General features: G+C 47.7%; 1 protein-coding gene across 1 annotated transcript; it reads left to right on the forward strand.

The window, feature by feature from the left end:
- The first annotated feature begins 102 nt into the window (after nucleotides 1-102).
- KLHDC10 (kelch domain containing 10) lies at nucleotides 103-27,471 on the forward strand. The gene is made up of 9 exons (XM_082075125.1): nucleotides 103-269; nucleotides 16,891-17,112; nucleotides 17,629-17,783; nucleotides 19,361-19,509; nucleotides 19,963-20,047; nucleotides 20,901-20,967; nucleotides 22,622-22,669; nucleotides 24,583-24,722; nucleotides 25,691-27,471. Exons 1-9 carry the CDS (start codon nucleotides 155-157, stop codon nucleotides 25,898-25,900), a joined length of 1,191 nt encoding a protein of 396 aa, XP_081931251.1. The 5' UTR covers nucleotides 103-154; the 3' UTR covers nucleotides 25,901-27,471.
- Nucleotides 27,472-27,631: the final 160 nt, after the last annotated feature.

Here is a 27,631-nt window from a genome sequence, read left to right on the forward strand (position 1 = left end):
CCTCCCCAGCAGCGGCCTTCTCGCCACCGTCTTCCCCCACCTGCCAAGAAGCCCGCGTTTCATAGGCCGCGTCTGAAGAAGCTCGCCGCTGATTGGGAGCGGGCCTGTCTCTGGCTGCCGCCTGGGCTCGCCCTGAGGAGGAGCTGACGGGGCCATGTCGGCGGCGGACGGTGCCCGGGAGGGCGCCAGGGAGGGCGCGGGCGGAGCGGCGGGTGGTCGCGGCCTCCTCAACCGTTTCGTGCAGCTGCCGGCCGGTCCGCGTTCGGCGGGTGAGTGGCGGTTGGTTCGGGGGGGTGACCCCACTGCCGGGTGTGGGGAACCGGGAAACCCCCGTCCGTCATGGGCAGGGGAAGGTTTAGATGAGATATTAGGAACAATTTATTCCCCAAAGGGCTGTGGGGCGTTGGAACAGGCTGCCCAGGGCAGTGCTGGAGTCACCATCCCTGGAGGGCTGGACAGACGGACATGAGGTTCTCAGGGACATGGGGCAGGGACAGGGGTGGGTTATGGTTGGACTTGTGGGTCTTTTCCAACCTACACGATTCTGTAGAGCTGGGATAGGGGTGCTGACCTCGTTAATGTTTATAAATATGGAAAGGGTGAGTGTCAGGAGGATGGAGCCAGGCTCTTCTCGGTGACAACCAATGATAGGTCAGCAGGCAATGGGTACAAACTGGAACACAGGAGGTTCCACTTAAATATGAGAAGAAACTTGTTGGGGGTGAGGGTGGCAGAGCCTGGCCCAGGCTGCCCAGGGAGGTTGTGGAGTCTCCTTCTCTGCAGACATTCCAACCCGCCTGGACACCTTCCTGTGTAACCTCATCTGGGTGTTCCTGCTCCATGGGGGGATTGCACTGGATGAGCTTTCCAGGGCCCTTCCAACCCCTGACATTCTGGGATTCTGTTGCTGTGGAGGGACCCAGGACATCCCTGTCCCAACAGCCCTGGGATATGGGACACACAGGTACAGATGTGGGCAGTCACACAGTCACAGAATCACACACTGGCTGGGGTTGAAGGGACCTCTGGAGATCATCCAGTCCAACCCCCCTGCTAATGTAGGGTCACCAGAGCAGATCACACAGGATCATGTCCAGGCGGGTTTGAATGTCTCAGAGAAGGAGACTCCACACCCGTTCTGGGCAGCCTGGGCCAGGCTCTGGCACCTCCCAGCAAAGAAGTTTCTTCTCATGTTCAGTTGGAACCCATTTTCAAATGGTTTTCGGCTGTTGAGGAGAGCACACAGTCTCATGGTTGAGGGTTCACCCCTTCCATGACCCCAGGGGACCACAGTTCTTCCCTCCCCAGTGTCAACACTTTGGGGGATGCTGGGGTGCCCCAGATGGGCAACATGTCGCCATTCCCATGGACATGGGATGTGGGTGCCCCATGGTCCCCGGGGGGGGCTCAGCCCCATCTCAGTCACCCCAGGACCCTGTGTGGGCCTGGGCTGAAAGGAGGTTGGTGCTTGGAGAGTGTTGGTCTCTGCTCCTAAGGAAAAAGTGACAGGATGAGAGGAAACAGCCTCAAGTTTTGCCGGGGGAGGTTGAAGTTGGATATTAGGAAAAAATTCTTCATGGAAAAGGTTGTGAAGCAGTGGAACAGGCTGCCTAGGGCAGTGGTGGAGTCACCGTCTCTAGAGGAGTTTAAAAGACGCGTAGGCGGGGTTCTCAGGAGCATGGGTTAGTGCCAGGGTTGGGTTAATGGTGATCTTTATGGTCTCTTCCAACCAAAATGATTCTATGAGTCTATGACAGTGACAACCCCGCACCTCCAGTCCTAACGTTTTAGGATTTTGGGCTGGGGTGCCCCACACCTATGGGATGGGTGATCCTGGGAAGGAGTCCAGGCTACCAGACAGCCCTTGGATGAGACATCAGCCCCATCCTGTGCCCTAGGAAAGGTGGCTCTTTTTCTTTTCCACCTTCCTTTGGCAGTGTTGGTACGTGAGGGGGTACCCTGTAGTCTCTGGATGTGTGTGTCACCCCAACAGCTCCAGGATATGAGGGGGAGGAGGCTGAAGTTACCCCAAAATCACAGGGTTGGGGCGATCACCTCCATCCTAATACTGGGAGGGACATGGGACACCCCATGGTTCTGTAATGGGTTATTCCCAGTTGATTTGGGGTATCCCCTCCCCTCAAGGGCCCCATGTTGCTGGGGTGCTGCCACCCCAGAGGTGGGTACCCCAGACCCAGGACACCCTTTTCTGTCCCCACTGCCCCTGGCCCCACTGATCAGATCCCTTGTGGGGGGCCATGAAGCCCCTTGGGGGCAGGAGCCTGAGTTTGGTGTGTCCAGAGCACTGACGACAGCTTGGAACAGGCTTCCAGACCATGGTCCCTGTTCCCATCCCTGTCACAATCGGGATCTGCAGCAAAAACACCTCCAAGCCTCACGCAAAACCGCTGTGAATTTGCAGAGTGGCTCCACATCTATTTTGGGGCAAATTCTCAACCGTATTTCCTTCCTTGTGCGATAAGGGCCTTTTTTGGTAACAGAAGGGCTGGTTATCTTTATGTTCCGGAATTTTAATCATTGTCTCGAGCAAACCAGTAGCACACTGTCCTGACATTGTAACGATCCCGCTTTTGGCTTTGCATTAAATCCTGATGTGGAATCCTCCCCTCCGCCACCTACACAGGGGCAGACGCTGCAGCCCCGCGGACAAACTACCCCCATTCAGCTCAGCCTTAGCACTTAAGTCCAGCCTTAGCAAAGCCGAAGCTGACCGTCAGTCTTGCTAAAAAAACTACCTGATGGAAAAATCCCATTTGAGTCAATTGCCGGAGTTTTCTCCCCATTTGACACCTGTTAACATCCTATTTATAGAGCTCCAGCAGCCGCTCTTACGTAACCGTTGAGATAGAGACGAATATTTTTTAGAGAGGAATATTTTCTTTTGTCCCACTCCTTCCATTTCCTCCCACCAGCTTTGTTTTCTCACCTCTTCAGTTCTCTTTCCGAGTTTCCAGGAGGTGTTTCTTCATTTTCCCCTCACCTCAATGCCCTAGCCTCCTTCCATAACACACGCTGTCTCCTTTTAATCCTGTTTTTATAATTAATTACTGTCCTGAAAGCACGCAAAAAGCTCAGAGTGCACTTTGATGTCGGATGTTTTCGCTACAAGCTCTTTTGCTCCTGTGCGTCGTTTGAAGTAGATCTGGACGATCTCTTTGTTAAACACGAGATCATACACATTAATTTAGGTGTCGCTTTTGTCACATTCTCCTTTTTCACCTACTTCTAGAGAAGATTTTAAACTTCTGTCACCTTTTTCACTCTGGAGTATTTTGTTTGCAGGGGGAAATGGTTACGCACGGTGAGCTGGGCCAGGGTTGTGCTGCTCTGTTCACTTTCTCAAGCAGAGTATTTCCGTCGAGAGTTTCTCAATAGCGGCGTTTCTCAAACAGCGTCTGCAAAACAGTCTCGTTGGTGGCATAAGAGCTAAAAAAATCAGCAAATTTTTTGTGTTTTTGCTGCCTCGTGATGGGTAAAATTGTATGTTGGATAAGGGAAAGGAAGGAACTATTTTTAGGTGTTTGTAAGCTTTAGAAAGATCTAAACTGTCAAATATAGGTGGTGTGTGGTTTGTTCTTCTCCTCATTGGAAATCTTCCTGTCCACATTTAAATTTTATTCAGTGTTTTCATCAGACTCTCGGGGTTAAGTGGATAGAAACGATCTGGAAACCTAAATATATCTTTGCTTCTCCTGTGCTCAGCATTGATGCTCTTACCTCGAACTATAATTTTCCCGGTGTACCAGTCACGGTTCAAAGTTTCTAACGTGTGTTTCAAAAAAATAATAACAGCAGCAAACCCCAAATATCCAAAATCCCTTTGAAACAAGCCCACAGCCACATCGGATCTCTGGAGAAGCAAAGGTTTGAGGGGTGGAACATCATCCCAGTTTTCCAGCTCCAAAGAGAATGGAGAGTCTCTCATCACAAGGAGCTACGTGGAGGAAACAAGGGGCAATGTGGACAAGTTGAAACAAGGGAGGTTTCATCTCTGTGTAAGAAAGACATTTTTTACAGTGAGAATAGTCACTGGAACAACTTCCCCAGGGACGTGGCGGAGCCCCCGTCACTTGAAGATCTCAAGATGCAACTTGGACAACTGGAGAGGGCGGTGGATAATCCCATCTCAGCTTTTTTACCATGAGAGGTTGGACCAGATGAACTTTCCAGGTCCCTTCTGACCTGGACTATTCTATGGGTCTCATTTTCCAGAATTCCTTTATTGTCATTTCACATTAATTAAAAAAAAAAATAATAATCAAGGAGCACTCAATTTTATTAGCACAGAAACACACCGCAATCTGTAATATATATATATTTCAGGGGCAAATGTTTCCTCTTTTTCTGTGGTTTCTCAATAAGGACAGTTTACTCATGAGGACTCCTGATTTTATTCTCTGCTCTTGCGTATTTTAAACCTGTTCCTGTTTAACTAAGCACAGGAAATAGAATCAAAAGAATAATTTTAGTTGGAAAAGACCTTTGAGATCATTGAGTCCAACCATTAACCAAGTCCACCTCTAACCCATGTCCCTACCAACAGTAAATCACATGCTTGTGGAAACGTTTGAAATGCATCATTGCTACAAAGAGGTTTGAAAACAAAAACCCCTGAGAAGCAGGAGAAAGAAGCAAAACCATTCTGGACGTTGATCCAAACCCAAAAGCTCTCACAGCTGGATGTGAGAATGATCGTCCTCTTAGAAACGTTGCTTTAGAGACTTCAGATATTTGAAAAGCTCTTGGCTGGCAGACTGTGGGTTTTAAACCTTGTTCTGGGCGACACATTCACATCCTGCTCATCCAAATGCTTGTAATTATGTGAGTTACAAACTTCTTTAGTCTGGCTGGTGTGAAGAAGATGAGGCTTTGAAGACCAGAGTCAAAGTCAATATTGACTTGTCCTGTTCTCTCTCAGGAGTCAGCAGCGCTTTGGCTTCGGCCCTGGACCTAAATGTCCTTCAAAAGCCTTGCAGAAATCATCAGTAGAAAGGGAGTTACTGAAACCTGTTATTCTGCATGTTGAAAAACTAGGTAGGAGGGAAAATAATGTTGATACCATCTTTAGAAAGCTTTAAGAAACAATAAAGAGGATGCGTCGGCACACCTGAACTATCAAAAGCCACACTATATTAATTAGCTTTACATCCTTTAGTTGTTTAGTTTATATTTCCAAAAATAGCGCTTGAAATACAAATTATATTGCTAGTAGTAATGCTAACGATATAGCGGCGTGATATAAGTGTTGCCCGGGGATTAGCAGGATTGAAGATCACAGATTGATGGAAAGAACCAGCGTGTTTGGGGCAAGTGAAGACTCTACACCCTGATAACAGGACAGTCGGTGCGGTTGTGATGCAACGCCTGTAATGTTCCTTTTCCTGTTAGCCCGACGGGGAGAACCTGAAGAAACTGAAAATAAGGAAACGCAGACAATAAGCAGCAAAACTGCTTAAGCTTTATGGGAGCAGGAGGAAGCAAAACTCAGAGGCCAAAGCATCTTGCGGTAGGAGCCAGGGGATTCCAGAGGGTATAAAAGACGTGGCCAAAATTTGTCTGTCCTTCTAAATGAAGAACAGCCCAGGAATCGCAGCGAAGACTTGGCAGCTGTCGTGGCCAAATCACGTAGATATACGTGGTGCTTGTGGGTATGAGCATCCAGAACCAGCTCATTTAAAGATTTTTTTAAAATCAAATCACCTTCCCTAAGATCTCACCTTGAGTTTTGTTGCGCTGATTTCTTGCAGCCTGTGCTTTGTAAATGACCCTGCAGTGGATAAAATGATTAAATTAGGCTGAGGAAAAAAGGGAGACGATCAAAAGTGGTGCTGGGGTTGCTGTTTCGGGAGGTGTTTCAGGCCACGGCTGGGTATCTGTTGACTATGCTCCAGGAATAAATAAAGCCGTGCTTTATTGCAGGTTGTCTGGAGGAGAGGGAAGAAGGGGCTTGATTTGAAATACTTCAGCAGAGTCATCAAGTAACAATTTGAGCTGCGCATAAAATGAAGAGCGTTCACGTCTGTACCTGCAATTAGTTTTCATCAGTAAATGTAAAACCAGGCCGGCAGTTCTAAGAAGAACGTGTCTCTAGATGTGAGTCTTTAACCAGAATGAAAATTGAGAATATTCAAACCACCAGCGCTTTGCTCGCAGCCCAGGAATCTGCTTTTTCATTCTAGCGATCTGTTTGGGCTGCGTTTCCTTTTGTAGCCTGATCCTTGCTTTTATTTCACTGTTTAAACTGGACGAGATCCTCAACATTGATCTGGTTCAGGTTACCTGATATTCCATCCATCAAATCACACAAGAAAAATGATCCGGTTTATTCAGGGAATAAACTGGGAGCTTGTGCAGCGTAAGTGCTACAACACAATCTTGAATCCAGGCACTTTCTCTCTGCGCCCTTGGACGGCTGTTCCATCTCGTTTGATAATATTACTCAAGGAACTACGCATTTAATCAGCATTTCATCTTTAATTTTGCAAAGCAGAATTAGGTGGTGGACGCGTGCGGTGGCTTCGTTAGGTTTGTGTTGGAGGTGAAAGCTGCCACTTGGATAAATTGGGCTAAATTTGAGCATTATTGGTGACCTGGTGTGTTTTGCAGCGTGGTTGAGGTGGCGCTCTAATTAATTAGCTTAAAAAAGGGCGTCTAATGTCGGTCATAATGATTTGGATCCGGCCATCATGAGCTTGTGGTTGAGCTGCCGTCATCTTAATAGATGGTGTTTGAAGCAAAGTTCATTTAGCAATAAGAATCTGTCAACTTTTAACTGATGTTATCTCACAGTTTTCAAAGTCTTGTTGTATTTAAAGAACTTTGAGGTTTGATGCGTCGGTGAAAAATACTCTGTGTAGGTAGAGTGGTTCTTTCAAATGCATCTTGGCTGGAAAAAAAAACACAAAAAAAACCCCAAAATGGTTGCTTGTGCTTGAGACTTTGCTTTTTTGGATGTTTTATCATGAGCTGGACAAAAGGAAAATAAAACAAAAGCAAGGATTTGCGTCTTCTCTGGAGAAAGCCACGTGCTGTAAGGAAAATACGGATATTTGAGGTCAGACATGGCCCCGAGATTTGAGTGAAACCTTTCACGTTGGCTTTTAATTATTATTTGTGGCTTTGAGTATCGTTGGAGCGGGTCCAGAGAAGAGCAACAAGGCTGGGGAAGGGACTGGAACACAAGCCCTATGGGGAGAGGCTGAGGGAGCTGGGCTTGTTTAGTCTGGAGAAGAGGAGGCTTAGAGCTGAGCTCAGCACTCTCTAGAACTACCTGAAGGGCAGTTCTAGCCAGGTGGGGATTGGGCTCTTCTCCCAGGCATCAGCAATAGGACAAGGGGCCGTGGGCTTCAACTCTGCCAGGGGAAATTGAGGCTGGACATTAGAAAGCAATTCTGTGCAGAGAGTGGTCAGGATTGGAATGGCTGCCCAGGGAGGGGCTGGACTCACCGGCCCTGGAGGTTTTTAAACTGAGACTGGACATGGCACTTAGTGCCATGATCTAGTCAATGGGCTGGAGTTGGACCAAGGGTTGGACTTGATGATCTCTGAGGGCTTTTCCAACCCAGTTGATTCTGTGATTCTGTGAAAAAGTGAAATAAAAGCAAGGATCAGGCTACAAAAAGACCGCAGCCCAAACAGATCGCTAGAATGAAAAAGCAGATTCCTGGGCTGCAAGCAAAGCGCTGGTGGTTTGAATATTCTCAATTTTCATTCTGGTTAAAGACTCACACCTAGAGACACGTTCTTCTTAGAACTGCCGGCCTGGTTTTACATTTACTGATGAAAACTAATTGCAGGTACAGACACGAATGCTCTTCATTTTATGTGCAGCTCAAATTGTTACTTGATGACTCTGCTGAAGTATTTCAAATCAAGCCCCTCTTCCCTCTCCTCCAGACCACCTGCAATAAAGCACGGGGTTATTTATTCCTGGAGCATAGTCAACAGATACCCAGACGTGGCCTGAAACACCTCCCGAAACAGCAACCCCAGCACCACTTTTGATCGTCTCCCTTTTCTTCTCAGCCTATTTTAATCTCTGAGGTCTTTTCCAACCCAGTTGATTCTGTGATTCTGTTAGCTGTGTATTCCGAACAGAATCGACAGCTCTCCCTAATTTCTGGTGCCCTTATCATATGCACTTTTTGTGAATGGCGATGTCTTTAAACAGCCAAATGAACAAGCAGTACATGGGAAAGACAAAAATGCTGCATTGTCAGGATCTTTCCATCATTCTGAGTCTTCAGCGATCCTGTAAGGCTGAAGGAATGGAAGCAAAACTTCAAAATTGGCACTTGTGTCTTGGCATCTGTTGATCCAACCCTGCAAAAGGATCTTATTTTGCAGCCTTAGCAAGAAACAGCACGTGATAGAGTTTAGAAACGAGGCGTCGCGAAGCTGGAAAGTCGTTGCATTTGCATCTACAAAGCAATAACCCACAGGAAAGGGTGTGTTTTTACAAGAGAAATACATTTCTTTAGCCCTTCCCCTGCAATTTCTGCTCTTTGCAGCCAAATCTCTTTTTGGTTGCTGCGGTGACAGAAGATCTTGACCTGTTTCCATTTCCAGAGTTGCTTTTTAAGCCTAAGGTTGGTTGCTCCGCTTCCCTCATCTCCTTCGCTCCTGTCACGGCAGCACCCTGAGGTTCATTTAAGGGACAACAGAGTCCAAAACAAGGTTTTAGCACTCCAAAAGTGACTTGAATACAGGTTCAGATATCAGTTGAGGAAAATTATTAAGGGGCAACAACTAATACAACAGGAGTTCCACAGTGTGCATGCACGTGGCTTCACCAAAAACAATGCTGGACCCGTCCCTGAGTCTGGGAAGAGTCCACACTTGCCTGAACACGGTGTGGGATTATTTTAAAGAGATACAATACGCGTATTGAGTACGGAAAGTATACACTTGCGATTCTGCGAGGGTAAATTTATAATCCACTCGCAATCCTGCGAGGAGAAATACACGTGCAAATGTGCACGGAATATTACACGTGCTTATGTGGAAGCACGGGAGGAAAATACACTCGCAGTTAGACGAGGAAATAATTTATACACATGCTCGTATTGAGCACGGAAAGGACGCGTGCAAATGTGCACGGAAAGTATAAATACACGTGCAAATGTGCACGGAAAGTATAAATACACGTGCAAATGTGCACGGAAAGTAGATACACTTGCAATCCTGCAAGGAGCAGTTTTACTCACCCCTGTGGCGGCACGGCAAGCGGAGTCTCCATCCCGGGGGGGCTCTCAGCAGCAGCATCTCGCGCGTGCTCCAAGAGTTCCGCGACAAAGGGCAGAGTCTTGACGAGAACCCCGTTTTTTATAGGCTGATCACAGTGTCACAGTATCACAGTGTGTTTGGGATTGGAAGGAACCTCAAAAGCTCATCCAGTCCAATCCCCCTGCTGGAGCAGGAACACCCAGGTGAGGTCGCACAGGAACATGTCCAGGCGGGTTGGAATGTCTGCAGAGAAGGAGACTCCACAACCCCCCTGGGCAGCCTGTTCCAGTGTCTGTCACCCTTACTGAGAAGAAGTTTTTTCTCAAATTTAAGTGGAACCCTTTGTGTTCCAGCTTGATCCCATTACTCCTTGTCCTGTCATTGTTTGCCACCGAGAAGAGCCTGGCTCCATCCTCGTGGCACTCACCCTTTATATATTTATAAACATTAATAAGGTCCCCCCTTAGTCTCCTCTTCTCCAAACTAAAGAGCCCCAGCTCCCTCAGCCTTTCTTCATAAGGGAGATGCTCCACTCCCTTAATCATCTTTGTTGCCCTGCGCTGGACTCTCTCCAGCAGTTCCCTGTCCTGCTGGAACTGAGGGGCCACAACTGGACACAATATTCCAGATGTGGTCTCACCAGGGCGGAGTAGAGGGGAAGGAGAACCTGTCTCGATCTACTAACCACCCCCCTTGTAATACACCCCAGGATGCCATTGGCCTTCAGATCTGACTGTAGGCCTTCCAGAAGCTTCTCTGCACCCCCACACTGGCTGTGGGTGCCCCTGAGGCTTCCAAACATCCCCCACACTGGCCACGGGCGCCCAGCGGCTCCCTGGCGCCTCGGCGCTCCCTTCTCCTTTCTCTTAACAGCCCTGGCCAGGGTGCTCTGGGGCCAAACAAAAGAAGCTGTCAGCCTCAAGCAGCAGAGAGAGAGGGAGATGTGCCTACTCCTTCCATGATGAAGGAGGGAAGGGGGGAGAGGGGGTTTGCATTCTGCCACAGCTCCCAAAGAATCTAAGAATCACTATTATTTCCACTGCAGGTTGCTTTGGCTGCTCATCCTCATACCTGCCCCTGGCCATGGATTATTCTCCTTTGTTCTTTCTACGTCCAGGTTTCTGAGCAGATGATGGAACAGCTCAGACCTTTGGGCTCTTCCTTCCGAGGCCGGTTGGGAAAGGGAGGTGGCGGTTGTGGATTTACCACCTCGAGCAAACCCATAAAGCGCGGTAGCAATAAGGGAAAACTCCCTTAAAAAGTAGAATTCAATCCTGCAGAACCTGATGGCGTAGGCAAAACCTCACTGTCCGCCAAGAGCTTCTTTTGGATTAATAGATTTACGTGGGGTTTGGTTTGTTTGTTGGTTTTTGGAGGTTTTTCTAGCGGCATGGTCATGCTCAGAAAAAGGATCGTTTCAGGCAGACTGTCAAAACAACTTCACATTCAACTCATTCATTGCTTATTTCTAAGAAATTAATTCAGCTCATTAGACCTTTTTCCCCTTGGTTTTATTTCTTTTTAAAGCCAGCTGGTTAGCTACTAACTCAAATAGCAGGTACTCCCCTCTTGTTTAACCCAGGTGACACCAGTGTGGGTTATTTTTTCCCTGCGGTCATAAAAGGACGATAATCGAATGGAAAGAAAACACCTTTGTTCTCCAAATCTTGTCTTTTTGCAGCATTTGAAGCGCCTCTCACCTTCCGTTTGTGCTGCGCGGGGTTTGGCGCAGCCGCTTGGTGCTTCACAGTTTGATTTTCTTCTTCCAGAACTTTATTATAGAGCTACTGAAAAATAGGAGAGAAATCTGGGAGACCTGACTTGTCCGGGCGTGCTGGTGGTTTTTATCTGCTCTGTAACTTCCACTGATACCGAAGGATTTTGGGGGTTTGTTTTGTTTTCCAGGCTTTCCATAGATTTCTGTAGCTGTCAAGGTCCCGTACTTGGAATTTAATAAACTTTCAAGCCTGTGTTAGTCAGAATGGGAACCATGTTTATGGTGCAATTCAGCTTTGTCTTCCCCGTAACAGAGATGTTTTGGGCATCCATTCCAGAGAATTACACTTTTCGCCTCTAAAATAAAGGGTTTCTTTCAATTAATGACATCTCTGTTTTCTCCTCTTTCTTGCTATAGGTCTATTCTGTATTCAAAGATTTTGGAGAGGCAGAAAACAAACGTCTCACACATCATTTGCTGGGCTGTGTCACGTCAGGAAACTTGGGAACAGATATTCCTGCTGATTTTTTGCTTCCTTTCCTTTCGTTCTAATCAAAGCTCTTGCTGGAGATGTATTCAATTAGGAATCCACTTGAACAAAGTCCATCCAAGCTGCTCCCTCTGAAATCACCCACTTGAAAAGGGTGAATTTAAGAGGGTGTTAACAGATTGGTGCGTAGCAATGAGTTTTTATCAGATGGCTTAGTCTGAAATTAGGACTTTCCTTAATTATGTCTATGTCGCAGTGTTTCACAGAATCCCAGAATGTCAGGGGTTGGAAGGGACCTGGAAAGCTCATCCAGTGCAATCCCCCCATGGAGCAGGAACACCCAGCTGAGGTTCCACAGGAAGGTGTCCAGGCGGGTTGGAATGTCTGCAGAGAAGGAGACTCCACAACCCCCTGGGCAGCCTGGGCCAGGCTCTGCCACCCTCACCAGGAACAAGTTTCTTCTCACATTTAAGTGGAACCTCCTGTGTTCCAGTTTGCACCCATTACCCCTTGTCCTGTCATTGGTTGTCACTGAGAAGAGCCTGGCTCCATCCTCCTGACACTCCCCCTTTCCATATTGATCCCCATGAATGAGTCCCCCCTCAGTGTCCTCTTGTCCAGCTCCAGAGCCCCAGCTCCCTCAGCCTTTCCTCACACGGGAGATGCTCCACTCCCTCCAGCATCTTTGTTTCAACTTCATTCTGTTCGTGGAGCTGCTTATTCTCTGCAAGTTTTATTGTTCCCGTTTCCCTTCCCATCCTTCCTTCCTGCTTCGCTTTGGGGTATTAAACTGGTAGAGGAAGCGCGTTCCAGATTATATCCATCTGCTTTAAACCAACTTTCTAGATGTAGGTTTACGACCTATTTCCCACAGATCCATCTTGGCTCAATACATTGTGCCGCTACTTTCCATGTCCAGCATCAAAGAATTCGTCATGGTGCCCGGTGACTTGGAATATTTCACAGTGATGGTGCCTTGTGGTGCTTCATCTTCAGCTCTTCATTAATCTGGGCCAGGTTCAGCTCTGGGGGAGATGGGTTTGCTAATTAGAGTAGGAGCTCAGCAAACCCTTGCGTGTTCCACATTCCTGCACCATCTAAAGTTTGTGCTTGTGCGATGGGCTCGTCCTGCGCCGCTGACACTGGAGCAAAAGCAGATCCAGAAGTTGCACGAAGAATTTCAGTAGGAGATGTGAATTATCTCATAAAACATAATTAAATGGAAACGCGGCTCTTTGTTGGAGGTACAAGTCATGGAGCTTGTCTGCTAGAGACACTAATCTCAATTAACTCTTGAATAGATTCAGCTTTTACAGGTCTCCTCTTTAAAAAGGTGGAACTAGAGGAATCTTTTCCTTGAGATCTTCTTCTGAAGCAAATTAACGTCACTCCAGTGAACAGAAGAGTTTGGTGACAGTTTAACTCGGTTCATTGATACATTGGCAAGTGCGCTTGCATGGGTGACTCAGAACATAGTCTCTTTTCCTGTTTGATGGGTAGATACGTCACCTTCTCTTGGCTTCAGCAAGCGGGAGGATTTAGCCCATTGAGAAGCGGTTAGTGAAGAGTGAAGCCCAAAACCAACAGACTGGAAACATGAAGCCTATGGAGCGTGGAGCGCAACATTGAGCCAACGCAGGTGGGATCTGCTTCAATAGAGCTAAAAATCTGTTATTCTTAAGCAGAGCAAAATGAAATTTCGTGTGTTTGTGGCCTTGAGCTGCTGGAGTTGTTGGCAAAAGTGGTGGGAGCTGGTGGCAGATGTGGTTTGATGGTCCTTTCACATCGTCTCGCTTGGGTACCTGCGAGTATCTGATGGACACCAGCTCCAGCTTCTGATGCTCTTTCCGTGTCTTGAAAATATCTTGAAAAAAAAAGATGTTTTAAAGATAAGAGGCAGGTTTTCAGGTTGATAGGAAGAAGTGAAACCAGCTGGGTTGCGTATGGGCTTAACCAACCCAGCTTGTTATCTCCAAGACCTGTGTGCGTCATATTGATCCCTTTCTGTTGAAACGTAACAATTCTGGGGATTTACGGCAAAGTTGTGCATCTTCCCTTTTTAATTTTGAGCGGTGAATAACAGAGGTGGCCTCCTTGATTATTTTCTTAATTAATTTTCTTTGAATTTACCTCTTTGTTGGCTTGATATAAAACTCAGTGTTATTCTCTCTGGAAAGTTCTCATGGCAGGTATTACAACTAGAGGGAAAATAGGATCTGGAGTTAATGGAATAGATGAACTCCTAATTCCTTAACACCTTTTAAATTTGACGGGTGATTGAATTAAATCCCCAACCTCCTGCAAAATGTGTGTGTTGGTGCTCCCTGGAATTGAGCTCCCATTTCAGTTCTTTCAGGTCTATTTTTTGGAGGTTTTCAAGGCGAACACAGAAGAAGGAACAAGGAGGACGAGCCCGGTTTTCCTCTATAGGCTGCAGAGAGGTGGGGATGCTTCTCAACCACCGTTTTGTTCACAGATCTCCAAGATCAGATGAATTTCTCTCTACAATCATCCCTGATTATGAGTCTGAGCAATCACCTTGATTGTAAATACCTGTATTGTCAGTGAGCCCACTTAGGAAAAACGAATCCACCTCTTCGGATAAAAAAAGATCCGACCCTAAAAGAGTTGAAAATAAAAAGCCAAAAGGGATGGATGTTTCTGTTTCCCTTTGTGAATCACCTCTAAAATATGTAATATTTGTTTAACCATTTAGTCCGGCACCGAGACCATTAAATTCTCGGCTGCCGCTATTAAGACATGTAAAATCCACCCTCTTGTGTGCGAATGTCCGATGGCACCGCGTTGTCTCAGCAACCAGGGCAAAAATTACAGATTTTGCTGCTAATTCCATAACTTTCCCCTATTTTTCAGCCAGTGCTTCTTAGCTTTCTACATGGCAACTGCTGCGAGACACAATTATTACTGGAAACAACCCAAATCCGTCAAAATTTAACCACAAGGAGTTTGTCTGAACCCTGTAGAGCGGCTTAATTTTGGACAAGAGTTGGAGCTTAAAGTGGCAGCAAATGGGTGACGTGATTAAGCAAAGCTGCTTGTGCTGAGTTGAAATTCATTATTCAGCCTGGACAAATCATTTATTTCACCTTTCCTGGAGGAAAGACGCTTGATGCCTCATCTGTTATTGCTCCGCGTGTCTGATAATTGTAACAGGCTCTAAGAAGAAAACACGACAGCTCTTAATTAGATGCTTCTCTAGGTCCTGTAAGGTCCAAAAAGAGCTGTGAGAGCAGCTGGGTGAGGAAAATCACTGGAATTTTGGGGTGAGGAGTCTTCAGGGATCGTCTTTTGGTGTAAAAACTCTTTATTGTCAACTGAACCAAAGCGGGACTGTCTTGAGGCGCAACAAGCAGAGGGTTTGCTTGAGGTCACACATCAAAATGATACGTTTTAGGGGACTGTTATGTATCCTCCTTCTCAAGGTGAGGCTTAGAGTTCCTCTCACTGTTGTATTGCGTAAAACAACCCCAGTTTTCGAAGCCTGGTTTAGCCAGCTCAAGATGTCCCACATGTCTCACAACCAGCTCCTTGTTGACCTGATTGTTTTCTGCTCCTTTTCTCTTCCTCACTCTTTACGCATCTCACTGAAGAAAAATCCACCTTTGGCTCTTGCTGGGCGTCAAATTCAGAATTACTTTTTAATCACTTGTCAGCTTCAATTGCTGTTGGCCAACGATAATATCACTGCGTAGATTTTCCTTGGTCTTTCTGCCTGTTCCAGTTGAGTTCTGAGTTGGAATTGCCCTCCCCGCTTGTATTTAGTTAGTTTATTATTTATTTAGTTTATTATTTATTTAGTTTTTAGTAAAAAGGGTGTTGCAAATGCCTTTATCTACGAGCAGATTTTATTTGCTGTATCAAACCCGCCTTGCTTAATATTTGGGCAGCCCAAGGTGAAAGAGCCTCATTGAGATAAATGATGGCAGGAGCAGAAGAGAAGAAACAAGGAGAAGGTTTGTGTAGGAGGGAGAGAAATCGTTATTTTCCTTCTTTGTTCCCACAGGGCAGCTTTAAATATAAACATTTTGGAACCATTTCCTGAGTGAAATCTGCCGTACAGAGCGACAGAAGGGGGGAATTTGTAAGGTAGCTCAGAAATAGCTTTTATGGCAGGATCGCCATGTGGGAGGATTGTTGTGTGTTGGCACTTCAGGCAGGTGTGGTCCAGGGACGCGATGAGACGGCGACACAAATTCACAGTATCACAGTATGTTTGGGATTGGAAGGGACCTCAAAAGCTCATCCAGTCCAATCCCCCTGCTGGAGCAGGAACGCCCAGGTGAGGTCGCACAGGAACATGTCCAGGCGGGTTTTGAATGTCTGCAGAGAAGGAGAGTCCACAACCCCCCTGGGCAGCCTGGGCCAGGCTCTGCCACCCTCACTGAGAAGAAGTTTCTTCTCAAATTTAAGTGGAACCTCTTGTGTTCCAGCTTGATCCCATTACCCCTTGTCCTATCATTGTTTGCCACCGAGAAGAGCCTGGCTCCATCCTCGTGGCACTCACCCTTTATATATTTATAAACATTAATAAGGTCCCCCCTTAGTCTCCTCTTCTCCAAACTAAAGAGCCCCAGCTCCCTCAGCCTTTCTTCATAAGGGAGATGCTCCACTCCCTTAATCGTCTTCGTTGCCCTGTGCTGGACTCTCTCCAGCAGTTCCCTGTCCTGCTGGAACTGAGGGGCCCAGAACTGGACACAATATTCCAGGTGTGGTCTCACCAGGGCAGAGTAGAGGGGAAGGAGATCCTGTCTCGATCTACTGACCACCCCGCTTGTAATACACCCCAGGTCCCATTGGCTTCCTGGCCACAAGGGCCCAGTTCTGGCTCAGGGTCATCCTGTTGTCCACCAGGACCCCCAGGTCCCTTTCCCCTACGCTGCTCTCTAATATGTAATTTCCCAACCTATACTGGAACCTGGGGTTGTTCCTGCCCAGATGCAGGACTCTACACTTGCCCTTGTTAAATTTCATCAGGTTATTCCCCGCCCAACTCTCCAGCCTGTCCAGGTCTCTGATGGCAGCACAGCTTCCGGTGTCAGCCACTCCTCCCAGCTTAGTGTCATCAGCAAACTTGCTGATAGTCACTCTATTCCCTCGTCTAAATCGTTAATGAATATATTGAATAATACTGGCCCCAGTACTGCCCCCTGAGGCACTGCACTGGATACTGGCCTCCAACTAGACTCCGCACCATTGACTACCACTCTCTGGCTTCTCTCCTTAAGCCAGTTTGCAACCCACCTCACTACTCTCCCACCATTCTCCCCATTCCTGCTCAGAGAGGTGGATCTGTCATCACAGACCCGTTTCTTCTTGACCGCAAACATCTTTTGTTGGACAACCACCACACCACGTGTATTCCTGACCCTCCAACAAACTCACCTCCTGAATCTCTTTTACCTTCTCTTTGCCGTAGGCCATCGATCGCCCCCAGCAAGAAGCGGCCATCGTTGCGTGGCAGATAATGCCAACTTGTATGTGTTCGGAGGCTACAATCCCGACTACGACGAGTCCGGCGGGCCAGAGAATGAAGACTACCCACTCTTCAGGGAGCTCTGGCGATACAACTTCGCTACAGACACCTGGCATCAGATGGGCACTGAGGGCTACATGCCCAGGGAACTGGCTTCCATGTCACGTACGTATGGAAATTCAATTCCTACGCGCCTCCTTGGGAAGCTATTTTAATCGCTGTCCCTGGTGGAATGTCAAACTGGGCAGGATCTGGGAAATCTGGATCCTGTTTCCAACTCTTCTGCAAGTTTGGGTTGGTTTGGTGTATTTTTCTTACCCATTTCGCTTGGGTTGAGGCAGAGGGGAAGAAAACCAATCAAATATAAGAGATAGTCTTCAGGTATTTAGCTCGATAGTTGCAAGGCACCTGCGCTTTCAGCAGCGAGGTGCCCAGTGCAGACATCTGAGAGCATCCAAAAATAGATCTCTTTGTTCCCTAGCCATTTTTAAAAGTAAGCCTTTGGTTACCATGGTTTTAGCTTGCATTCTTTCTCTTTTAGAGCATTTCAAATGCATAGTCTGAATTGTAAGATATTTGAACAATATTGAACGCTCGCTGCCTACTGTCTCCGGAGCGGAGTCGTTCTGTTTCACTGCGTCTCACAGCAACGAGGATCTCTGCTCTGTCTCTCTCTCCTAGTTGTATTACATGGCAACAACCTCCTCGTGTTCGGGGGCACCGGGATCCCCTTCGGGGAAAGCAACGGCAACGACGTCCACGTCTGCAATGTCAAGTACAAAAGATGGGCTCTGCTCAGCTGCCGAGGAAAGAAACCCAATCGAATCTACGGCCAGGTACAAAGGATGCTCCTCGTCGAGGTGCTTTGAGTGCGTCTGCGCTGTGGGGTCCCAAAAAAAAGGGGCCAGAGCACGGAGATCTTTTCTCTGCTGGTAACCAGAGTTGTGCTCCGCGTACATAAGAGTAAGGAAAGGCGGGTAACATTCATAAAGAAATAGAGCCCTCTTGGTTCTTTGAGATTTCAAAGGAAAGGAATAGTTTCCTTGTAGTTAGAAAAGCCAGAATTTGTTAACTGAATGCCAGCTGCGGTTGAATGAAAAGGTATGTTTGATTGAAGGAGCGGTTGGTACTTTCTGGAGTTGCTTTCTAACCTCCTTAAAGCCTTTAAAACCCCAAACTATAAATGAAAGCAGAGTTTAGTAGGTTTTATCTGCATTAGAATAGCATCTTTTAAAACTGCCCATAATGGCTTGGACGAGCATGGTGCACAAAAGAATAGATTCGCTCACAGGGGGAGTGCCGGCTTTTGCTGTGCTTTCCAATATTGCCAAGGTATTTGTAGCGGAGTCGTTTAGAACTCATCTCCTTTCTCATTGAGATGTGCGCCTGACACTTGGGGAGGGCACATTGTCTTCCCATTGTCCTTTTGGGCTCGAGTTGGCCTTTGGCAAGCAGGCGGTTGGGAGCAGGAGCCACGTCTCTGCATCAGGGAACGTGCCCTCAGCACCTTCGCAGTTCCCATGGCCTGATAGTCCATGTGCTTTGGAATTGCAAAATAGGTTAGACTCGAATATAATAGAATCGTTTTGGTTGGAAAAGACCTTTAAGATCATCAAGTCCAACTGTTACCTCAACACTGCCAAGTCTTCCTCTGCCCCATGTCCCTGAGAACTTCATGTCCGTCTGTCCAACCCTCCAGGGATGGTGACTCCAGCACTGCCCTGGGCAGCCTGTTCCAATGCCCCACAGCCCTTTGGGGAAGAAATTGTTCCCCACATCCAACCTCAACCTCCCCTGGCGCAACTTGAGGCCGTTTCCTCTGCTCCTGGCGCTTGTTCCTGGGGAGCAGAGCCCGACCCCCCTGGCTCCAAGCTCCTTTCAGGCAGTTCAGAGATCAGAAGGTCTCCCCTCAGCTCCTGTTCTCCAGCTGAACCCCCCAGGTCCCTCAGCGGCTCCCATCACACTTGTGCTCCAGCCCCTCACCAGCCTCATTATCCATTGTGTTTGGAGCGTTTTCTGTTGCGCTCAATCCCTTGGATGGCTGATAGCTGGTTTATAAGATTCTCCATATCAGTATCTATAAGGTCAGTGTAGAAGAGTTTCAGGCAAATTGTGCTTTGCTTTGAGCTCCTGCTACACAGATCCATCTCTGATACCTGAAACTCAGCAGCTCCACTTCTAAGTCCTCACCTTGTGACCACAGAGTTACTTTCCATTCCTCCAGACCCTCCCAGCCCCCTCTTTTGTTTATCATCTTTATTCGCCCTTCATATTCCTCCTGAACGCGTCATTCTGTATGTTGTAGGTAGCATTTCGCAAGCAGTGTCTTGCTTTGGGACGGCAGGATTTCTCTCTCTTTCCGACACTGGTGTCACGCGTCCTTTCTAACTGGTTTCTCTCTGTCACCTTCCAGGCCATGGCCATCATCAATGGTTGTCTCTACGTGTTTGGAGGAACAACTGGTTACATTTACAGTACCGACCTGCATAAGCTGGACCTCAACACGAGAGAGTGGATCCAGCTGAAACCAAACAACATGTCCTGTGACATGCCGGAGGAGAGGTGAGAAGCTGGCCAGTCTCAGAGAGCTTTTATACTGGGGAATCACCATGTTTACTGGGAATGAGAAGCTGAGGGAGCACAGACAGGCTTCTGGGCAGGTTTTTGGCTGTGAACCTTGCACATCCAGTGCTCCAGCAGGAAGAAGGGAGATCAATCAGTGACCATCTTAGTGAGAGAAGGAACTGGAGTATTTATGGCTCCCAAAATTGTTGTACTTCGCATCTGTGATGCTCTGCTCTCAGAAAATGCCCTTGAAGCTTCTGAGATGCTGCTTAGATTGCTCATGAAAGCTTCCACATCTTCTGAAAGCTCCCGGCCTGAGCGATACAGCACAACCAGGCTCACGGTGTCTGCTTAAACCACTCACCTTTGGTTGTGTTTACCAGAAAGCTTTGCCGTTGCTCTCCTGCACTGATTTCTTGTGCTGCTAAATGTCCTTCTTTGCACCTTCAGGTACAGACATGAAATCGCACATGATGGTCAACGGATTTACATCTTGGGAGGTGGAACTTCCTGGACGGCTTATTCCTTAGATAAGGTGAGATGATCAGAAACCGTGACATTTTCTGCAGTGAAGCGTAACCGGCACCATCTCTTCATCTAGTTTTGCCTGGAGAGCTTGGTATAAAATAAATAACTAGGAGCAGATTGTTCTATTTATGTGAAAACTGCTGCTGCCACAAACGCGTCCTGTTGACTTACAAATGGTGCATCTGTGGTACCCGCCGATCTGCGAAACAGCTTCATTTCAGTCGATCTGTTCACAAAGATTCTCCTTTAAAAACGCTGAGGACGTGTTTCTAAATGTTGTATTTGTGCCAAAACAAGAAAGCGAAGGAATTCCTTGATGGTGAATTCAGATGTTGACATGGTGAATCTTCTCCTTTATTCCTATGCTTTCATTTCCTTGCAAACACTTTTCTCCAATATAGTTTGGAGAGGGAAGAGCAAATTCATCTTGAATGCCAAAAGGATAAATGAGGAGACTTTAAATAGTGCTCCACTTCCAAAAGAGTTGAAATGGCCGTAGTTTGTGAGTTTTATCTCGCCATTCTCTGCATCTTTTTCTCCTTATGTGCAGTATGAGATAGATACTTGTAAATACTTCAGAGAACTGGAGGGTGTGGGGTTTAATTGTTCTAACTTTTTAAAATCAGGATTCTTTTTCTTCAGCTGTGGGGCTCAAATGGCAAAGCCTGAGGTGAAAGCTTTATTAACCTGGTACTCTTTTTAAGGTGATTTGATACCTGCTCAGTCACTGGCTGTGATGAGCTGCTTTTGGTTTTACCCTCAATTAAAAAAAGGTGTTATTTATAGTGGCTCCCTGGGTCAGAGCCCGTAACCGCGTCACCGTAGCGCAAGGAACTAACGCCTCCTCTTTCTCCCTTCAGATCCACGCGTACAACCTTGAAACCAACACCTGGGAGGAAATTGCCACAAAACCTCACGAGAAAGTCGGTAAGTCTGGAATTTCACGCGTCTTCCCCTGAAAACGAGTGGCTAAGATGCAGTTTGCTGGCCAGCTGGAGGTATTTTTCATAACCTTGTTGCGCAGGATGTGATTTTAACGCTGGATTTGAGGTCCTGCTCCTTTGGAGCTTTAGCAGTGAGGACTAAGCTGTCTGAAGCATATTTAGCAATTTGGCTTCTCTCGCTGGGTGGGGAAGGTGATAGTGGTTGGCTCTGCTCCCAGAAGAAGATCCACACATCATCTCTTCTCTCTCTGAAGGGCCACGTGCCGGCCTGCTTAGCAGCAGCATTTTCCCTGCAAAACTATCTGCTGCTTTTCACCAAGCTGGAGTCTGAGGAACGAGATTCCACCACATCCAGTAGGAGACAAACCTTTTGAAACAGCCAGTTGCTAAATAAAAGATGTTATCACAGAATCACAGAATTGACTGGGTTGGAAAAGCCCTCAGAGATCATCGAGTCCAACCCTTGGTCCAACTCCAGTCCGTTTACTAGATCATGGCACTGAGTGCCGTGTCCAATCTCAGTTGAAAAACCTCCAGGGCCAGTGAGTCCAGCACCTCCCTGGGCAGCCATTCCAATCCTGACCACTCTCTCTGCACAGAATTGCTTTCTAATCTCCAGCCTCAATTTCCCCTGGCAGAGTTGAAGCCCACGGCCCCTTGTCCTATTGCTGATGCATGGGAGAAGAGCCCAATCCCCACCTGGCTAGAACTGCCCTTCAGGTAGTTCTAGAGAGTGCTGAGCTCAGCTCTGAGCCTCCTCTTCTCCAGACTAAACAAGCCCAGCTCCCTCAGCCTCTCCCCATAGGGCTTGTGCTCAAGTCCCTTCCCCAGTCTTGTTGCTCTTCTCTGGACCCGCTCCAGCACTTCAATCTCTTTCCTGACCTGAGGGCCCAGAACTGAACACAATACTGCAGGTGTGGCCTCCCCAATGCAGAGCACAGGGGAAGGGTCACTGCCCTTGTGCTGCTGACCACGCTGGTTTGGATACAGGACAGGACACCATTGGCCTTCTTGGCCACCTGGGCACACTTGGCTCATGTTGAGCTTCCTGTCCATTAGTCCCCCAGGTCCCTTTCTGCCTGGCTGCTCTCCAGCCACTCTGTGCCAGCCTGGAGCGCTGCAGGGGGTTGTTGTGGCCAAAGTGCAGCACCCGGCACTTGGCCTTGTTGAACTTCATCCCATTGGAATCAGCCCATTTTTCCAGTCTATCCGGATCCCTCTGCAGAGCCCTCCTGCCTTCCAGCAGGTCCACACTCCCTCCCAACTTGGTGTCATCAGCAAATTTGCTGATGATGGTCTCAATCCCCTCATCTAAATCGTCAATAAAGATGTTCAACAGGACTGGAGCCAACACTGACCCCTGGGGACAGCACTGGCTGCCAGCTGGATGCAGCCCCATTCCCCAGCACTCTCTGGGCCCTCCAGCCAGTTCTTAACCCAGCGTAGAGTGCACTTGTCCAAGCCATGGGCTCCCAGCTTTTGCAGGAGTGTATTATGGGAGTGTGACTGTAGTAAAGTAGAAGCCCCTTGTAAATTAAAAATTACTCCTATTCATGATTATATGTTGAGATATAAGTACTGCTTGCCTAGACACTTTAAAACAACTATAGGTGATACTTATTTTTAATTCTCCTCAGGTTTCCCAGCAGCCAGAAGATGCCATAGCTGCGTCCAGATAAAAAATGGTAAGATCTGCCTCTTGAAAATCGGTGTATCCTACACAAAGTAGAAATGACAAGCCTGAGATACACTGGCCTCCGAGAGATGTGTGAGAGAGCTGCAGGGCACACGTGTCTTTTCTGGACGAGGATTTCTCAGTAACAGGCCTTAAGCTGCCCACTTGGCACCACTTTCCATACGAGGGATCTTGTTGCTGTAGGCAGATTCACTCCTGCACTGCACTGTCGCTCTCTGGAATTCCGCAGTATTTTATGCAACACGTAAATCTCACGTGGCCACTTCAATGTGAAATATATCATGTATTTTAGCCATGAGTGGCCACTGTGCTTTGCAATGTGTTGGTTACAAGCTCCTGAACAGGTATGAATGATGCTCCTGCTGCCGCTCGGTGACCTCTTAGCTTTACAGTTTGCTGTGAAACACAAAGTGGGGCCAAGTCCTGGAAGCCAAGTTCTTCAGGCATAGGATTGTTCAAGGATTTCTTGGGTAGGGGATCCTTTTTGTGGTGTTTCAAATTTGAGGTGCTCATACGGAGTGGATTATGAGGCAATAGTTTGCACCTGAGTCTTTCCAAGGGGCTGGACTAGATGACCCTTCCAACCCAAATTATTCTGTGATTCCATGATGCCCTAGTAAGTGGGGGCTGTTTTATATGTTAGGAGCTTCCCAGAGCTTAGCAGAGCCTTTTGTTTTTCACTTTGATCATCCAAATGTTCTTTCTTGCTTAAGTGACCAGCTTAGAGAGGGCTCTGCATGTGCAATTACCCACAATTTTAAATGGTAGAATGTTCCTTCAACCAGACTTGGATCTCTCCCATAGCCTCGTTGTCCTCCAGGATCACATTCACCTAAACGTGATACAACCCAAATTGCTTGTAATGGACAGAAGAAGCAGTTGCAATATTGATCCTTCATTTCCAGACTCATCAGATCGATTTCTGAACACAGTATGTTAAAGGGTAGAGTGATACACCTGATTATATTCCTTAGGGGTGCTAATTGTGCCAATAAAAGTGAGGCAAAGGCTGGGAGGTGCTTCCAGTCGCCTTCCTCAGCAGGACAAGCCTCTGAGTTGAGAACTTGGGCAAAGGCAGGAGCAAGGACCTGCCCCTGGCAGGCAGCAGGACGAGGAGCTGGAGCCGTGGCTGCTCTTTAGGGGTTTAAAACCACAAGAATTCTATCAAACGCAGGTGCCCGTGTGTGTGTCCGCTCTGGTGAGACCCCCTGCAGTGCTGGTCCAGCTCTGCGTCCTCAGCACAGGACACACATGGACCTGCTGGAGAGGGGCCAGAGGAGTCACAGGAATGATCCGAGGCTGGAACAGCTCTGCTGGGGACAGGCTGAGAGAGTTGGGGTGTTCAGCTGGACAACAGAAGCTCTGGGGAGACCTTAGTGCAGCCTTTCTGTACTAAAAGGGGCCCATAAGAAAGATGGGACAGACTTTTGAGCAGGGCCTGTTGTGACAGGACAAGAGGTGATGGTTTGAAACTAAAGGAGGGAGATTCAGGCCAGACAGGAAGGAGAAATTGTTGGCCCTGAGGGCGGTGAGAGCCTGGCCCAGGTTGGCCAGAGCGGTGGTGGCTGAACCATCCCTGGAGACATCCCAGGCCAGGCTGGACGGGGCTCTGAGCAACCTGAGCTGCTGAAGATGTCCCTGCCCATGGCAGGGGTGGCACTGGGTGACCTTTGAAGGTCCCTTCAACCCAAACCACTCATTGATTCTCCAGGCAGCCTCTGTGGTTATGACCAGTACTGCGATTGATTTGGGAGGTACCAAGAGCTTGTGTTGAGGTAAAATAATTGTTGATCCTAAATCCACTTTGGAAAGCCCATCGCTGCCTTCAGTCACCACGTGTTCAGCAATCAGCGGATGAGGGACGGCTGGGCCCGTAAGCACCGGGGGTCTCCTCTCTTACAGATGTGTTCGTTTGCGGAGGCTACAACGGAGAAGTGATTCTGGGAGACGTTTGGAAGCTGAATCTGCAGACTTTCCAGTGGGTCAAGCTCCCCGCTGCCATGCCGGAGCCGGTGTATTTCCACTGCGCTGCCGTCACACCCGTAAGTGCCTCGTTTCTTTCCTACGTAGCTGAAGTTCAAGCCCTTCACCCAAACGTTCCGACGGTTGCGTGGGCTGCAAACAGCTGAACTGATGTCACCAAGGAGGTGACCACTGGATGCAGCATCATCAGGGAGCCCAAGGGCTGGTGTGAGGTCACTTTAGTGACACCTTTTACTCCGCGCTCGGCGTGTGCTGCTTTCTACAAGCACCACTGTAGAATTTCAGCTTTTAATTTTCAGCTCCAAGGAGAAATTCCCCATGTGAACAGCAATTCCTGTTTACAAAAGGGAAAAAAAAGCACAAATAATCCCCCGAGTAAACTGGTTTTAGCCTCCTGAGAACAGCCTAAATTGAAAGATGAGCAGGTGAGCAGCCCTCTTTGGAATTACTGGAGCTTTTTGCTGTAACTAGAAGCTTAGAGACCTGTGGCTGATAAATAACAGGCAGCAAAAAATGGATTTAGCTGTGGCTTCAGCCTCCATCAGCTGATTGTCCCCTTTGGGCAGCAATCGGGTTCTTTGGTTCTAAGAGCAAGTGTCACCTCGTTTGGAGATTGTTATAAATACAACTTTGGGAAATGGAGAAAGGTGTTTCTCAGGCAGGTGGGTGCCTGGCCAGCAGGAATTCCCTTTTTTGCCTCTATATTGAAGAAATGGCACTTTCAAAATAGATCAACAGCTGAGCTTTTCCCCTCTCTCGCTGCATTCCTGTGATTCCTGGAGCAGGGTTACACTGAGCCAGCAGTGGGGATGCAGCATGTCATTACTTTAGCTGAAACATCATTATGACCAGGGACACTCCTCTTATCGCCACACAAAGGTGCGTGAGATGCTGAATCTCACTCTCTAATTCTCACAACTGAGAATCCAGAGAAGCAAATCCTCATTTTTGTGGCCGTGTCGCTCCTCAGCACCTTGTGGTTTGTTCCGTGCTCCGTGTAACTGTTCTTCCCCCATTTCCCACCCAGGCCGGCTGCATGTACGTTCACGGAGGGGTGGTGAACATCCACGAAAACAAACGGACTGGCTCGCTCTTTAAAATGTGGCTGGTGGTGCCCAGCCTGCTGGAACTGTCCTGGGAGAAGCTGCTGGAGTATTTCCCCCACTTAGCGACTCTCTCCAGATCTCAGCTTTTGCACCTCGGACTGACGCAGGGACTCGTTGAGCGACTAAAATGAGAATATCCCGCGATTCCGCACTACGATCGAGAAGCCCCGTCCCACCCCCCCTATTTATAGATACCGTGGATGATCTTGCGAAGAACGTGGAGGAGCCCGCTCAGCGCCTTACTCAGCAAATACATCGATGCCTTTCTAGAAATTTTTACGTTGTCCAAAAGCCACTTTTTATTTATGGAGCTCTCAATTACACCTTTAATCAGATATGCTCTGGGACTGATCCGTAACTTCCAACCATCAAAGCGTCATCAGCACACGCTTGCGACTTAATTGGGGAGGGTGGGGAGCTTAGCGAATGTCTGAGTCCGCGCTCGCATGTGGTGCATTCTTAGTATTTACACCAGGTGTACGTAACAGAACATTCAGCGCAGAAAACAACCTGTTCTTAAGCTTTGGGTGATGCTCATCCCCGTAACGTATAAAAACTGAGAAATCCCGCCACTCAAAGGCTTTGCGTGTGTTTCACGGGCGCGTTCCCGTCTCGTTGAGCTTCACAAGACGGCTGGAACGTCGCGGCGAGCGAAGCTTCTCCCCTTGCAGCTTTTTTCCGGCGCGGTCGATTGGAAACACCCCATGTCTGCGTTCCTCACCTTCTCATATGGAAAGGTTTGCTGGGAAGGTGGCTTAAAAGTGACCACTACTGTGTAGCTCACTCAGGGTGGCGATGGGGAAAGGAAAATGTTTTCCTGGAGCTTTTTTAACCCTTTCTGCTCACTCTGAAGGAGCTACTTGCAAATAATCCCCCATAGATTTCAGAGCTGTCTTTATGTGGCACAACATCCGATGTGCAGGTTTTTATGTTGCTCCAGGGGTGGGGATGTTCTTGCCATGGGCGGTTTTACTGTGGGGCCTCATCCCAGGAAACACAGCAGCAAAAGAAAAAGGGAGAGGAAACATCTCTCACAGGGATGTTTGTCTGTCTGTCTGTCTCATCTTACTTCATATACTGTGACATATATAAGTGACCACCGAACTCTGAGCAGCTCCACTTCACCTTTTCCTTTGGAGACCATTTTTAAGTGCCTTTTTAATTTTGTTTTAAAATCAGCTTTGCCCAGTACCTTCCCCTTCCATCAAAGGCAAAGCTTTGACTCTGGGGTTTTAATTTCTTGTTAAGAGGTGGCATTTCTGTTTAAATAAACCATAGCACAGTCTTGTTATTAGTCTGAACAGCACTGGCTGATCAAGTCACTGTTCCCCCTCTCAAGGAGCTGAAGTTTTAGCACTTGGCCCAAGATTAAGCTTCCCCTGCTCTTAGTGACATTTTTTCCCTCTTCTGGACCAGCAGTTGCTTTTATTTTTTTGCAAAAGCCCAGAATAATAAGTGTTGTCTGGAGAAGGTGGTGGCAGGTGGTTGTAGCTCTTGGATCCATCCCCTCCCTTGTACCTTTGCAGGACACGCCGTTTATGGGCTGTGCTTAACTTTACACCTTCTGGACTCAAGCTTTGCTGGGACTTTTCTACTGGAACAACCAAGTCCTACATGTGCTGGTTCTTCCATTGCCGACTGTCAAGAGCATCTCCCATCATCACCAAGGCAAAATTAAAACCATCCAAGCCTGGACCTCTGAGCAAGTGGATTCTTTAATGTCTTCCGTGCTCTGGCAGTTTTATGGGGACAAACAGGAGCTTCTCCCTGATGTGACCACAGGGAGTAAGGGGGTGGGTGTTACAGAATCACAAAATAATTTGGGTTGGAAGAGACCTTTAGGATCATCAAATCAAACCATA

Source organism: Streptopelia decaocto (assembly GCF_964273445.1).
Source record: "Streptopelia decaocto genome assembly, chromosome: 1".
Lineage (NCBI taxonomy): Eukaryota > Metazoa > Chordata > Aves > Columbiformes > Columbidae > Streptopelia > Streptopelia decaocto.